Genomic DNA, 16,207 nt, shown 5'->3' with positions numbered 1-16,207 from the left:
GATCATTGACTCATTCATCCTCATGTTGGGTGGGTGATGATCTTCTTGTTTGCCAATAACCCTCGCAACACATTTTTTTTTCATTCGATGGTTGTGAGTGCCGAACTGATGGCGCGTTAGCATTCATTTAATTTCGAACGGCCCACACGCAGACATGCCCAGTTCCATACTTAATTCATCTACTCGAATCAATCGCACACATGCCCAGCCAAATAGCGCATACGTGACGGCTGAAGATCAGAAGCCCCTCTTTCGCTCCTTTTCATCGATTACGGCGAGCAAGTTGGAATTTTAAGACAAGGCCATTGATATTTCCTGAGGAAAAAGTTGAACTCAACACTACAACCAATCGGGCCTATACTCAGTGGTCAGTTTGAATTTTCGTTGAGGTCCACGAGTCGTAGCGGCGACAGATTTTTGAGGACAACTAAGGAGCAGTAATGGAACATAGCACTTCTTGATATGAATTAACCCTGGGAAAATCAAAGCGGGCACTCGAGGAGACCGCGTTATGCAGATGCACAGATACAGTGACGATATGAAAATGCTGTAAAGGATTCGTTACAACGGAACCATTGTTACCTTTTTGCCCCGTCAATTGAATAGAGAGAAATGCAACATCACTTATGCCACGTACAGGATATTACGAGCGACGATCCGGCGATAACGTTACAGCATAGACCTGTGCAGACTTTCCAGTTAAATAAAATTTTCCTTTGCCTGATAATGGTAATAGCTGAGTATCAAATAAGGATATCTGATAGACATTACCGATAATTAAAGCTTGATCGGATATCAGCTCAAAGTAACTGATCGCAACGACCATAAATGTAAGGCAATAAAGTTCTAAGTGATACGTCGGGTTCAGCTCAGACCAATTTATGGAGCAAACTTGTTACTGTCATTATCGCTGTTGTTCTATCATACTGAACAGTTCGTCATGATGACGAAGATGCCTATCGATAACTTATTACTAAAACCAAAATATTATGACAATGAAAAAGCTATTATATATATACGCTGACATATCTTTGTAGACATTAGCCAAGGGGACGTGGGAAAAAAACTGATTTTTTTTTTACAACGCCCTTTGCTAACAGAAGAACGTTGATGAGCACGATTGCAGTTTTTGAACAGTAATTGATTGTAATGAGTTTCTATATGCGATCGCCAATAATTGCACTAGCATTCGGGGGGCATATTAGCCATCAACAGCAAGATACTTTTTATAGATGGAGGAGGCCCTTCGACAACTACGCCCCAGCAGCTTTCCAGCAACCAGATAGCCCCTTCATATTTCATACAGCGAACTCTCAATGTACCGAATACCGTTGGCCATTGTTACCGTTCTGTCACTTGTATATATAATATCATAGCAATAATAATATAATTACTTATTTACGATCGTTGTTCAAGTTACCACAAATATTGACAACGGTAGTAATCGAGCTAAGTAAATGTGTGACGTTACGACCCATCGAACGCATTAAAGTACGGCAATAATCCTGAAAGGCAGCAATACTTACTAATCTTCGTCATGATTATCATATTCGGACAATGAAGAAAACAAAAATTACCAATCAAATCATACAAGTTCATTATCATTGGAGTATAGGCCGCCTTCGACGAACGGGAACTGCTTCAATTAATACCAGTAACGTATTATAATAACTTATCGTGACCTATAGCCTATAATAGCTGTTATACTAGACATTATTATAGGACTGAAGTGGCTGTTCGATTCTAAATAACCGCCAGACTATCTGATTTTACCAGCAAATTCTATAGGAGTCAATTTAGACTTGAGTTATGCTTTGAAACGTGGCTCTAATTATTGCAACCGTCAACGGAAATGCATTTAGTTGATGCAACTTCCTTAGCCGTTCTTACGTATTCCTTGCTTCTAATTTTTCGTTGGGGAGATTTTTTTTCGGAGGCTGCTGCCGTCGTTTTGTCGCGCAAAGCCCGTTTTCGAAAAGGAGAAAGGAAAAAAAAGGAGTATTCCGTAACAATATATGTTAATAAGTAGAAAAAAAGATCGACGAAGAAAATCCACTGAAGCGGTTTTTATAAAGGTTCGTTGGGAAAAAAAAACGCAGAAAAACTCTAAAAGACTACTGAAACATAACGCGATTTGGGTCTCATATTTTGATCACGGGTTATATATTTTAATGTTCTATTTTGTGTCCCCTATCTATGAGTTACCGCTTAAGCTTTTTCTGTTTGTCTCCCGATTTTCCCTAAATTGGATTCTAGTCTATGTAGTCATTTTACCTCTAAGGGAAATTTTTATCTCATGGAAATGTTCAAATTGTTGCATTGTACAGGGTAAAATTTGGGGTCTTTTTAAAGCTCTCCGACCGTATATGACGTTCGCTCACCAGCAAATGAAACTTTAACCGAAAGGAAAGAGGTGAACAAAAACGTATCAGTCTATTATCTACATTTTCATTGAACAGTGTAACTGCAGACATATAATACTACTATACGTACGTAGTAGCTACACAGATGTAGCTGCAGCGTTTTTTTGGAAATGATTTATAACATATGACCCCACCATAAAATTCTGCTCACAAACACCAGGTCATAGGTACTGTTCAAGATAGCTGGCTAGAATCGCACGTTTTTCATATTATATCAATTCTTACTACTACTACTACTACTACTACTACTACTACTACCTACCCTAGGATTTGTTGCAATGGCTAATTATTTCACCATTGTATGACAGGCACGGTGTCACGACAACGACAGCTGAGGACACACCTTTCGATCTTTATCCACTGAAAGCAGATAGGTGATATACATATATAGATATATCACGTATCTATATATAGATAGAATAACTACACAGTTGTAAATTGTGCTGGATTTTCTGTACGTAGGCAAGAGGTAAGGAAGGGATTGACAAAAGTTCAACTTAAAATTATAATAATCTTCATCATTCAGGTCCTCGCATACACGAGGTGATTATTGATTGATGGGAACGCAGACAGCAGCAACAAGAAGACTCACATATACACACGAATAGATTACCAGCTATTATCCAACCCTCGCAAGATATGTTCATAGCCTCAACCGGTGACTCAGTGAAATTTCACATACGCCACGGCGGTCTATCCGCTACGCGTGCTATATAGATCGCACTAGTTCAAGTAAAAATCAGATGAAACAAACGGTGAAGAAGTTTATACTTCTTGCCGTTCGTGATGATGTTGTACGTCGCCGGCGGGTTAAATCACAATAAGCACATTTTTAATGTGCTTATTGTGATTTAACGTACCGGTGCATCCAGTAAACGTGTTTAGCACATCATTTACTGGATACACAGGTAAGTCGGAATACCGACCCAAAGACCCATGTATAATATCTCGAGTCGTACTGAACATGCCGCTTTACAACACGACACCTACGCTAACTAATTTCGTTTAGAAGTAAACACGAAAAAATTGCACCCACGGTCTATCAGCTTAGCGGTCGTCCCGTATCGACACTTTACAAAAAAGCTGCTTAATAACTAACATTGACAACTAATTATCCTAACAATGAGTACGACCGAAGATAATACTCATAGTAAAACAGCAACAAATAATAAATGAAATATATTCAGTCATAATAATCGATCAAGTACATACAAAAAAGCTAAAACTGCCCTTTAACAATGTTAAAACACTACGAATCACAGTCGAAGTCTTTTACTGATGTATATATATATATATATATATATATATATGAATGACTTAAAACGAACTAATACCATATCGACTTATGAGGTACGCGATAACAGGGGAAGAAGGGAAAGACACTCGTAAAAATTGTTATATACGACAATGGAGCGTAAGTTGCAGGCTCGTGAAGAACAAACAAACAGCCCAAGAAAACAGGAGACTAAAAAATAAGAAACAAACAAACATAGCAGACGTAATTGATGGGGCGGTATGTACGAAAAGGCTCAAAACATTTTACAGCATCAAATCAAAATATAAATTTTCAGTGCTTGGTCCTCAAATTTGAGCTGGGTTCTCGCGAAGGGACGTGCGAAAACGGTTGCGCCCCTACGAAAAACGTCTCAATGCGGTCTTCGCAGATAGAGTTCCCACATGTTTTACATCTCTAATAAAAGCGGTTGCGAGTAAACTGCAAGCCTAATATCAATCACATTATTTACATATGGGCACAGCATAAACAATATAATTTCACCACACTTCATCCACGACCGCATCCGCAAAGCGTGACCCTGTTTCATTTTACACAATCTCTGGATTACTCCCGTGTAGACATAGGCATATAAAGAACTCCTTCAGGACGATCATTTCTTGTCGGCATCAACTTACACGAGTTAAACTACACATATACACACTCACACAAACCCAAATATGTGCCCATATCTCATCTCGTGAAAACCTTCATGATGATGAGTAAAGGTCCTCGAGACAAACACAAATCGCAGCCAATGGATATAAAATAATTACAACGATAAATGACGACGCTAAGGTCGAAGCGATCGTGGTGGCGCACATCTGCACGCGCACTACCCCTCGAAGTGTTTTGCTAACTCGCGCATTCAAACTTTCACCCCCGATTTACAAATAACTACAATCAAATAGCCAGCCGTCGTAAAAAAGTCTAGTCCTTCTTCGGATGGAAGCGCGCTAGACATGATTAGATAGATTATACGTCGACGAGACAAGACAAGACAAAAGGTGTACCCTTCTTGTACACATCAAGTTAAGCAACGGTGTAGCAGCGAAGGACGGTGTACATAGTATAGCGTCATGTGCCGAGCTCATAAAAAGCACCTACAAACGAAATTAAAAACAATAGCCAGCCATCTAACGAAACAATATAGACAGGATATTGAACCATGAAACGTGTTACGAAACCTCCTATAGAGCGATAGTGAGAAAAAGCGTCGAAATTACTGATGCGCGTTTATATGCCGGCGATAGAGAAAAAAACATTGAAAGACGTCCCACTGTCGTTGGTGTTGGCACTGTTACATATATGAAATATAACTTTTTATAATATATATATATATACATCGATTGAAGTAAAGGTTCAACACGATTTGTCGCTACTGCAATCTTTGCATCAAGTATTAAACATGATTATTAATAAAGCACTTTTGGTCATTTTCTACTGTTAATATTGCTGATTCTCTATATTTTATAGGGCTATAGGACCTATACTGTAATCGATACATGACGCTAGAGTCAGGATGCTATGGGGCTTCGAGAAGTGGAATTTACCAAACAAAGCTTATTCCGATTACCAAAGTATATTTATTAACGCAGCTTTAGATGTTGTATTTGATGTCCCTGTTTTCGACATGTCCGATAATAAACATTTCGCTAACATGGCGCCTTATAGCACGCTGCAAGCAATTCTCCAATGGGGGGACCCAGTACCGGGATCTTCCAAGACGATGTTCCTCACCCAGCAGAAGAACAAACCAAAAAAAAAAAAGCGAGCTTGCAGAAAAGCATGCGACCAACGACGTTGGTTACACTGAATTTTAGTGCCATATTGCATTTCGAATCGACACGTTTGTTGAAATGATATTTCTTAATCTATTAAGCCTGGAGCAATAGAGATGTCCCTTGCGACTCTTTTCAATTTGAAGAAGATGTCCGAGAGTCCAAGTACTTGTTGGTCTCTCCGGAATGAAAAACGACGAGTGAGTGAAAGAAAGCTCAATTACATATTGAAGCACCGAACGAGTATCTGAAGATGAAACACTGGCAGCTTTCCGATTGATCGAATGACTATGTATAGCGCCAGCCATTTGCAAAAATTATTTCAATTATTTTCACCATAAAGGGCCCTGGCACTTTCAGACTGAGTTTTGCGCACCCTCTCTGGGTTTCCTGCGCACGGGATTCCATCGCGGTATGGCTTCGTCCTTAATTGGCTTGACCGTTGGCTTCGGAGACGGGATAGCGTTCGGGTCGTGGTAAACATCCCTCATAGCTAGTACCTGTAATACGTCATCGAATATGGATCATAAATATTTGAGTGTCATTTATGATAAAAAGTACGTAGTAACATTTTAAGCGAAACAGCTAAACGCTGCTAGATAACTTGACGCAATACCTCTCGTCATGTTCAGTTTACGCGGTCATTAGTTTAAAATCAAAGCTAGTGGTGGCGCAATGATGCTGAACTGAGCCATGCGTCAAGCAGACGAAATATTTCTTCGGTATACTATTCCGGGCATGACAATGTAAGAAACGACGAGGCCAATACTGCATCATAAATCAATCGTAACATAAAGCCCAAGCATATGTCAGAGCCAACGAAGCAACTTTCCACAGTAAATAAAAGCATTAATATGAGACTCACAATCATAATTATCATATCATAACGTAAAGCGTTATCATGCTGTATTTTTTTTGCCACAGCAGAAATGTGCAGAACTTTCTATAGTTATGAATAACTACGGTGACACGGTGCACATTAACAGTGGTAACATAGCACGCGAACGATATACGTTTCAGTGCGTTACCGTGCCGACCATGAACATTCAACGAAATTTCTGCCATGGCACCTGGTTGCTATGTCATCTGCTAGAGAAACTTCAGATAGGTCCAGTAAGATTCAGTCTGACTAGAACTCGTAATAGGGCCTAGTTCTTGATACCATACTGAGGATGTGAGGACTTGTTCACACCGTGGAAGTTGTTGAAGGCGATAGAAAGATTGCAACATGCGCCGATCTAAGCACACGTCTAACATCGGAGCTTCGAAATTCTACTTTCGATGTTCGAACTATTTCGCTATGCACATATTTTGCCCTTTGGGCCCTATGGAAAGAGGGACAGGGCCAGCTCGTGATAGCCATGGAGCAGGTAATATCGCCTCGCAGCTGTTACCACTGAGGATAGGTCATTTCTGTGCAACTATACCCCGAAATAATCCGCTTTTACAATGGAATAACATCCTCACTTAAAGCGAAGATTAAAGGTCTCTGTCGACGATATTGCATAGCTCCTTCACTTCGCAGACTGAACCTATCTTGAGCAACACAGTAAGCTTAGTCAAAATCGAACCCATCGATTAGAAGACCTAATATAATGCTCAACAGTAGAATCGAGAGCAAAACGAAATCAACAAAAAATCCACGTCAGCGCTGCGTACTTTACGAAGGTTAGCTTACCCGAAAGCCTTTCTCATCAGCAATGTACTCGATGGTTCTGGTTCGTCCATCGGAGAGCGTTTGCGTGAACGATCCTCGTGCTCGCAGTCCATCACTCACCTCGCGATGCGAATGGTGGCCTCCCTCGTTTTGTGCACCATATCCATACATATATGGAATCGGTGCATGGTAAACAACGTTCTCTTGTGACTGGCTGGCCAACGACGTGACGCGACGTTGACGGATCCGTCGACACTCCTTGGCACGCGTGAACAACAGGCAAAGCAGCTATGGCTAAACAAATGAGCTGAGCATCGCTAACTGCTAAAATTTCCACACTTAACTACCAGATGGCATATTGCCCCAGACGCCTCTTCAACATCTGTTGTTTCAAACGCGAGTGTTAATTTTAATATGCAGCACAGATGTCAGAATAGGTAAGATAAAATGCAAGGGCCTAATTATCAGTGCTCTTTTTTAGTCACCTGATTATAGCAACGTAAACCAACCGAGCCTGCCTCGAATTATGCCTCAGCTAGCCATATGATTGCAGAAAACAGTAGGCTCGAGCTAAGCGGTAGGCACATATTCTTTAAAAAATATCCACTAACGAGCTTTAGGGATTACAGTAAGTGCCGCGGCCTATCTGGATCCGACTAACGAAAGTTGTTTCAGTATTTTTTCTTTAATGAGTGTCGTGAGTATATCAAAAGCATTCTGAAGTTATCGTTTATTCGCTAGCTCAGCCCGTCCCTGAAAAGATTACTGCAATCAACTATTCGGGCCAACTCTTCCATCCATAACGTCTCTATCAAATGTGAAATGAAAAAAAAAAACGTCATGTTTCTTCCGAAGTAACGGCTGTTTACGTTAAGAGTGCTCTTTGTAGCTCTTTGAACGCCTCATAGATATCTTGAGAAGGGGATGATTGCCTTCTTATCCAAGGGGGTTTTTAGAAGCAGAGTGTCGATTTCTCGCATCATCTATTTACTGACTCAGGTTAAAACACAATTACACGAGAACGCTGTCATAACGACCTCATTCTTCATATTCCGCCACCTGTAGACTGCCTAACGAACTGGATGTTGACAGGAGTACCAAAGCACCTTTGAAGATATCCGATATTGGGTCCAGACTTGGTGCGTGTATAATGACTATTAAATGCCGCACGTACGTAATTGTAATCACGGAGAGTCAGATCAGATAATGTTCAGATCTATTAAATGACCACACGCAGTACGAAGGCATAACTGATACAATCAAAATCTACCTCAGACCAAAGCATACTTCGCACGCTGCTCACTTACATGACTTTGCGGAAGAGGGCAGCTATGAAATGATCCATGTCTTTGTACAAATCACGTTATGTCGGAAACCGTTATTACGTTATCCTAATTTTACCTTCCGTACAGTGCGGTAAATTTTGCCGTGGAGTTGTCAGGCCATTGCGCCTTCGTTACACTGTTTGCTCTACGTGCCGATATGACTATATTTTCCCTTGCTTACCGAGTTCCGATTTTGATTCTGAGGTTATTTGGGAGTTTATTATTATTACAATAAACGACGACTAGACCAAAATAAGAAGATTAATGAACGCCAATTACCTACGGAAGGATCGTGTTTCGTTAACTAGGGAATCTACTGATATCATGTTTATGATGGCACTCGATGTAGCACCGCTATTATGACGACCAGAGAAAGTGTAGAAGCAGTTTACTACAGAGCTAAATATAACACGCCTGTATCGTGACCATGACAAATGTACTCAAGCTACCTTTCTTAGCTTCTATGTACGCTGTCGTGGAAAGCTCAAGATATGTCTTCACAGCCAACTTGCTTGAATTGAATGGCTGTCTTGGCAAGCATAGCAACTTCAATAATGCAGATGTTTCTATCCATTGTTTGCATCAGGTCGAGCCTCACATTCTTCTAATGACCGATTAAATCGACTATATATCTCCTAAATGAAAATTAACTTGAAGATCGTTCATTTTCGGTTATCTGAGTCAAAACATACAACAGAGTCGTCTTCCTAGGCCGTTCAATGTCCATTCTGGAGTGGGCGTTCCACCACATTTCTCCAAGGGAAGTTTTCCCAAGGCATATTACTCGTTTGAATAGCTTGATTATTTTTCGACGATCTTCTCGATGCCCGTTACCAGCTTACGAAAGATTGATTTCAAATATCGTCTTTCCATAAAGTTTTTTCTTTAATTTTCGCATTTTTACTATTTAAAAGTAAAATGATGATTTTGCCGAATTTGTTAGGAATTGATGGAATATTTTAGTATGTATAAAAGAACTTTTCTGGTTCCCACATAGAAAGTGTTAACAAACAATACGATATTTTAAGCATTTATTCAACAAGGGGTGTAATTGTGATTTCTGATTGAAATTGTTGGAACTCAGTTGAAACATCATGGTGTTGCCGGTATATGACTCTTTCGGTTTTTACATGGAGGATGCAAGAGGTGTAGATGTTTTTTCGCACGCAAATCTATCGGAAGACATTTTCGCTTGAACATGAAATTTTTTTTGTTTCAGACAGCGTTACATTTACTGCAGTGCCTTTTACACGGCTTCGTTTATGTCTGCGGCGCATATTTACGTTGCTGCACACGAAAAGAGTGAGCAAAGAGCGTGTCGAACGGCCAAAAACGATAATCTAACATTGTTATATAATCAGGGTTGCTGTTCAGTTGTGTTTTTTAATATAATACTTTTATGTATAGCTAACGGCATTTCCCCCCGCCTATAAACATGCCTTTTGGTCTATATTTGCTTTAGGCTCAGATGTCCATCCTTGGACATGGCCTCGGATGCAGACGTATCAAAAATCGTTATATAAAAAAATCGATTGTTTTTATCTGTTGGGCCTGACTATAATCTGCTTTCTCTGTACGTGCTGAGATTTTATGGAACACGTGCATTGCTTGCGATGGGAAACCATTCAAAAGGCCATTGCGGCACATTGATAGAGGGTCACTGCTGTGAACGGGTTCGTTCTGTAAACACGACCGGGTGGTTGGTGACTCAACGAATTATCTATCATAACATCAATCGTCTCGAGTTCTGTTTTTTTCTTTCCTCAGTTCAGCTGCGTATCGCTCACTTAAGCAAAATTCTGTTATAGCAATATAATCAAATATAAAGCAAGGAAACGTATATTGTAGTTATGCATGAAAAAATAACCTAAAACTATATGTATATCATAACCTATATTTTATATAGGTCCATATATATTTATTTAGGTTTAGGAAATCTGTGCTGAGAACGTTGTGTTACGAGCTATACGAAGTGGGGTAAAAGTCTCGTGACGGTTACAGTATAATATTTATCTTCGTATATATAACATTTATGTGTCTTACATATATACATAGAATATGTATGTGTGAAGCTACATTCAAGCCAAGTACCCCGTATTGCCTCCATTGTATTTGTTGTATTTTTGCCTCCAGGTAATCGTTATTTACCCCATGCCGAAACGGTCATCGTCAAGCGATAGAAACGCAAATAGGGCAAAGAGAACCGCTGAATCTAACAGCACTTTCATGACGACAGAACGGCGTTGCACAGATGATGAAAGCAAACAGAATGAAAAAGCCGCAAAAAACAGAATCCACCTCCCGCTGACAATGGAAGATGTAAGCAATATAAAACTGACTGATGAAATGAGATTTGTTATTGCCAGTAAATACATACATTCAATGATAGAATCGCCTCTTTGTCGTACGTAAAACAAATGAATTAAATAGCATACAACACGTTAGAGCGCTATACGAGTCGATGCCAGCTTTAAATTAACAACAGACATTGTCCGAAACAATTGACAATGACTTCATTTAGCGTTATTACAGAGCACCGACTTCCTGAAGAAACCCTATGATCCCTCATTAATTTTGAATTAATAACTATTGACGCTACGAATCCTTTTGTATTCGATGAATCCGCAACACAGCACTGAGTGCCGCGGACAGGACTTCGTGAATAGAAACTAAGAAACCATTTCTGGGAGAAGCACAACGCGATACATCGTAAAGGTATGAAGATGATCCACTACTACTAAAACAGACATAACAAAGGCCACTCCAAATCATGCTTGTTTTATGGCTACCTACAATACCGAGCCATCGGGTGAAAATAGTTAGAATCAACGGAAAAGAAAAACTAATATATCATTATGATAATACAAATTATAAGTCATGAAGGTCAATTTACTTACTCACTGTGAGCACGCTGTCCTTTTCAATGACACCTCGTCGATATGGCCACAAAGATTGGATCTGAAGATCTATTCTATACCTGAATAATCAAAGGTCTCCCTTGTAAGAGCACGTCGTGATCGTTCCATAGAATGCCGGGCTTCTGAAGACCTTCGATTGCCACCTCGGGGTTTAAATACACTCATCATCAAGTATTAAATTAATTAAAGTAATAGTTAAGATTACCACACATAAGGTAAGATAAAACCACACATACAAAAAAGTGACGGAGCTATTTTTGAATTGGATAAACCCCAACTATAACTAACCAGTAAATAAAAACAGAAGCATCTAGCTTCCCGATCCGTGCGCGATATTCGTTTATCGAACGACTATATCATTAGAAAAAACACTTCCACGAAAAAGTACTCACATCAGTGAGAGAAAGTAAGGAAAACCCTCGGGAAAAAACGCCGTTCATAGCTTTTTCGCAACTATTACTAACTTACGCGTTGACGTACCCAAAACTGGGCCTGGGCCAACAGTAACTAGGACAAACGGAAGGCGAACGTTTCTCCACAACAAACTAGCGTGGGAATAAAGTCTATTACTCAAGCCTATTAGTTCATCATCTGTGTAGAACGACATGCATGATCTAACTGAGAAGGCATAAAGGCGTCCTCTTTACATTGCGGGATCCTCGCTTACACACTGGGCGACTTCTGGAAGATGAGCATTAGCACCAAACTATAGAGGATGCTGAACAAACGAAGATATTTCAGGGAATCCGAAATTATTTCTGGGTGTTTAAATTTATTAAACAGAACTTTTTCAATAACAGGACGACTCAGAATTATTGCTGTAAAAATCTGCTGTCAAGGAAGAACGTTACTTTGCCTATCCTACCTTTTCATCATGATAAAGGTATTACATATTTCCAGGACACATGAGCAAAAAGCTAGGAGATTCGAACCAGATATCCAAAATCAACAAAGTAAACGATAACGCTGACATTCTATAGAAACCCCTACACAATATTTGTAGGCAAATAAAATCGTGTACGTCCACGAACCACTTTTAAATAAAGTTCCACGAAGATGTTCGGTTGTCTAAATAAAAGTAACAATTTCAACGCCCCAGAAAGAGCAGGTACGACCTTCACTAGCTGTTTAATCGAAACCAAAGTAAATAAAAGTAAAAAAGCGACTATCGCAGTAGCATTAGTAAGAGCCCCGTCAATTTCAATGTTCAGAGGCTGAACTGCGTATTCCCGCTTCAGCACTTCCGTGCAAAAAAAAGAAATGCAAGCAGGTTCTTTTCTTGTTGACTCTTGCCATTAAAAGCCCTATAACTTTTCAGCTTTGAAGTTTTTTCGACACTGTTTGGAAAAATCATGAGGTGCGAGTAGCCTTGTAGCCGCGGAGCCCCCATATGCCTCTTTGACGTTGTCGGTAACAGTTTATCTATCTCTATTCATATCTAAAAAAATATAGTGTGTAACTTCCAGGAAAACTCAAAAACTGTAAACGTATTTTCTGGCCCCATGATTAAACGAGACGCCTCGAGAGGCGTTGTTTGGACGCTCCCTAATATATTCGGTTAAAGCTTACCTTTCGGATTAATTTTAATTGTATGTTTAGGCAAATCATGACACCTACTGCCAGTTGGTGAATGAAATAGCGATACCGATGATGCAGACCCCTGTATCAAAGGCGTATCTGTAGAGACTCCAATACATACAACTTCATCACTAATAATAACTGAACGATATTGACAATCAACAACTTGCAATCGTTTCTAATACCGCTAAAAGTGAACTTCGAAAAACTAATCTTAGCGAAATTACAGAGACAAAAAACAGTGAGACAGGATTATATGCGCGGACCCCACCTACCCCACAACAACAGAAAAATCTCATACTCGATTTTGTAAGAAGCCCATCTTAATTGCTGTTTAAAAAAGGTTTAAACATTTCAAAGATTATTATTTGTTCAGTCAATTAGCGAAGTACAAGGACAAAAAATGGAAGATCGAAAGATTTTCATCTCTCTTGAAGACAATCAATTTAATCAGGATCAGCCACACGTTGCTCGCAGTCGCGTGAACTTGAAGGTTTGCCTTAAAGCGAGCGATAGAAAGGATAGCTAAAGTTCCTTATTCGTAATACTCTGCAATAAAATTTTAATAGACAATGCTGAGATTTTTTATTCAAAAGAAAATTGGAATCAGAAGGTTGGATCCTTTTCGACGTTTCCTCCAAGCCACTAACAAAAAACAGCACCTAATCCAAGATGAAGCATCGCAGAAGGACACGCCAAGATATTCGAAGACAGCGTTAAATGTCACTTATCTAATACAGTTAATCAGCTTTTTCGGGTAGAAGCTTACACCTGTTTAGGGCCCGTGCAGCTAGACAAAAATGTGTTTATCGGCGATAAACAAAAAGCCGTTCGACCTGTACACAGTACCTGTAACCTGTACACAGTATATTGCTACAGTTGAGTGTCTGTCTGTTTATCGATCTGTGCGTCTGTCCTAGCTATTAGAATGGCCACATTGAGCCGATTGTTTCTAGGCTCTATCCTGAAATAAACTTAGTGGATGATAAAGTTTAATCGAGTGTTTATTTCCTTGAAAATAGCTCCTCTCTCCAAACGAGATAGTACAATGCTAACTAGTTAGGCTAGCTGGTTGAAAATTTGTCAGGCCTTACAGAATAGGCCCGCAGCGGATTAAGGGAATCATTGTTAATTGTTCATATTTCTACGAATTACTGACAAAGTAGTGATTCCTTCCGAAATAATTGGGAATCGATGAAATATTAGGCATCTCTGATAGAAGAAATGCTTTTTCGGGGGTCGTTTGCCATCAATTGCTTTAATGAGCCAATGGACATTTGGAAGCAGATTGGCAAAAGTAGAGAAAAGGGAGAACTGTAAGAGAGTATCGAGATTACAACAACATTCCGATAAGACAGCGAGAAGAATTGTAGGTTTGGGGTCTGGGCGTGGCAATCGCGGCCCAGAGGTTTACTTCACATCTACAAGCGACGTCTAAACTCGTTCGGGTCTATATCGAAGCTGAACTCAGTGAGCAGCAACATACATACAAGTGCGTTAATGGATTAATCGCAACCAAGTAACGAAGTAGCTATTGGGTAAAAATGCTAAAAAAAGATCATACTAAATCAATGAACTAGCTGTACCAGGAGCATCGTTCTTTGGGCGGTAAATGCAGCCTGATAAGTGATGCTAACAGACTGTCAGAATCAAAGAAGTATAATCTTGGTCAACATTTGGCTGGAGCGTTCTGAACTATTATTTCAAAATTGAGGAACAAAAATACGTGTATTCGTGGTATGCTTTTCACCGAGCCCGCGCAGTATTCCTTCGTTGTGCGTTTGTGCTCCTGACAGAGGGCGCTGTATTGTACTCGGAGTGGAGGTGCAATTAAGCAGTAGCACATGTTGAAATCCGTGTCAACTTCATTCATATTATAACAGACTGATAAAACAGCTATGAAAGTAAAGCGCGAAAATTGCAGGAAAATGACATTTGACGCACATCCAGCATATAGCTTAGATCAGCCCAGAGTATAACATGAACGCATCGAATCAATGAAAGGCCTAGGATCCGTTTATTTATCTATTAGGCTAACTAATTTTAGTCTATCGGTGTGTGCATGTGCACATGTCGGTGGAAGCTTGTGTATATGGCTATGGGATGGCCACCGTACAGAGCTGACAATGCTTTATATGGAAAAAAATGTATTTGTTTTTTCAGTCCATACAAGACAGTTATCGATTTTTTTTATGTCTTCGTCGTTATTTGGGAGTCCATCAATTACAAACCATCCGGACATATAATAGGAATTCTTTAAATGTAAGAATACTTGCCAGGATAGTTTTTTCCTTCGATAGAACGTCGTTTAAAAATGAATCATCTTATCGTATGATTCATCTTTTCGAAGAAGAATCTCAAGGTCAAAGTCGGCGCATTCTCTTTGACAGCCGTAGAGAATTTACGGAATACCTGCTTGAAGAGTTACTTTTTAAGAAAATGATTGATTTGAAGTAAAATGAAACTGCGAAATGGTTCGTCATTGGTGGAATACGTTAACGAAACGAATGAGTAAGGCAAATTACGTGGAACATTATTGCTCAAGAGCAAATAAACGGAAAAGCGAAGTTCCGGGGTCAAAAAGCAGTTATGGTTTTACTCTGTATTAATGGCCATTAATCGACCACCGGGCTCAAACAGGTATACCGCGGCTTTTTGTGTTTTCAGCTTACAGGCGTAACGATGGTCCTCGCCTAACGTACATTCGTGGAAAGTTTGGGAGCGGATTTATTGAAATGCCGAAACAAAAAAGTGCAGGAGAGTATGGGAGTAGCAGGAGTCTCTGCAGAAGGACAAGACTGACTCTCCTTCTCTGCGGAAAGGTCTGAACATGAGCGCGAAAACAACTGAAACAGAGCAAGGCCTTTGAACAGCGCATCACTTTACATATACATGTGGGGCAACATTTGTCGCTGTGACGAAATAGCTACAACAAGATAACGAAATCTGTGCCACAAGTTCTCAGAAGCATTCTAGTCAGAAACAGTTCTAAAGATATAGGCTTCCAGTCGGAGTGTGTTCCATGTTAGACGAAGTTCAGGTCCGCCCCCCAAATAACTGCAAACACGTAACGGAACAGCGAACGCAGGGTGATTGCATACCGGAGTTAGGCTAGTTTGAAATCAGGCGAGCTGAATTAATCAGTGGTAGAATGGACGCGAGCCGAGCTCAGTATCTAACAAAACTCGATCGGTTAATCCGCATCGGTTTGTGACCCGCAAAGGTTGAGATGGGGGGGGGGGGGGGGGGGGG

The 16,207-nt window shown here is 40.0% G+C and overlaps 1 protein-coding gene across 1 annotated transcript in view; it reads right to left on the bottom strand.

Moving 5' to 3' along the window:
• Positions 1–5,259: 5,259 nt before the first annotated feature.
• Positions 5,260–16,207, bottom strand: part of LOC111264747 (uncharacterized) — a 17,279-nt gene continuing 6,331 nt past the window's right edge. Inside the window, exons 3-4 of the mRNA XM_086970195.1 lie at positions 7,156–7,392; positions 5,260–5,977 (exon numbers count right to left, since the gene is read on the bottom strand). Of these exons, the coding sequence (XP_086826321.1) occupies positions 5,834–5,977; positions 7,156–7,392 (381 nt within the window). The 3' untranslated portion in view covers positions 5,260–5,833. The remainder of the gene's footprint in view (positions 5,978–7,155; positions 7,393–16,207) is intronic.

Source organism: Varroa jacobsoni, unplaced genomic scaffold (assembly GCF_002532875.2).
Source record: "Varroa jacobsoni isolate VJ856 unplaced genomic scaffold, vjacob_1.0 scaffold_895, whole genome shotgun sequence".
NCBI lineage: Eukaryota > Metazoa > Arthropoda > Arachnida > Mesostigmata > Varroidae > Varroa > Varroa jacobsoni.
The sequence above is the reverse complement of the archived record's forward strand: the minus strand, read 5'-3'. Positions and strand labels throughout refer to the sequence as shown.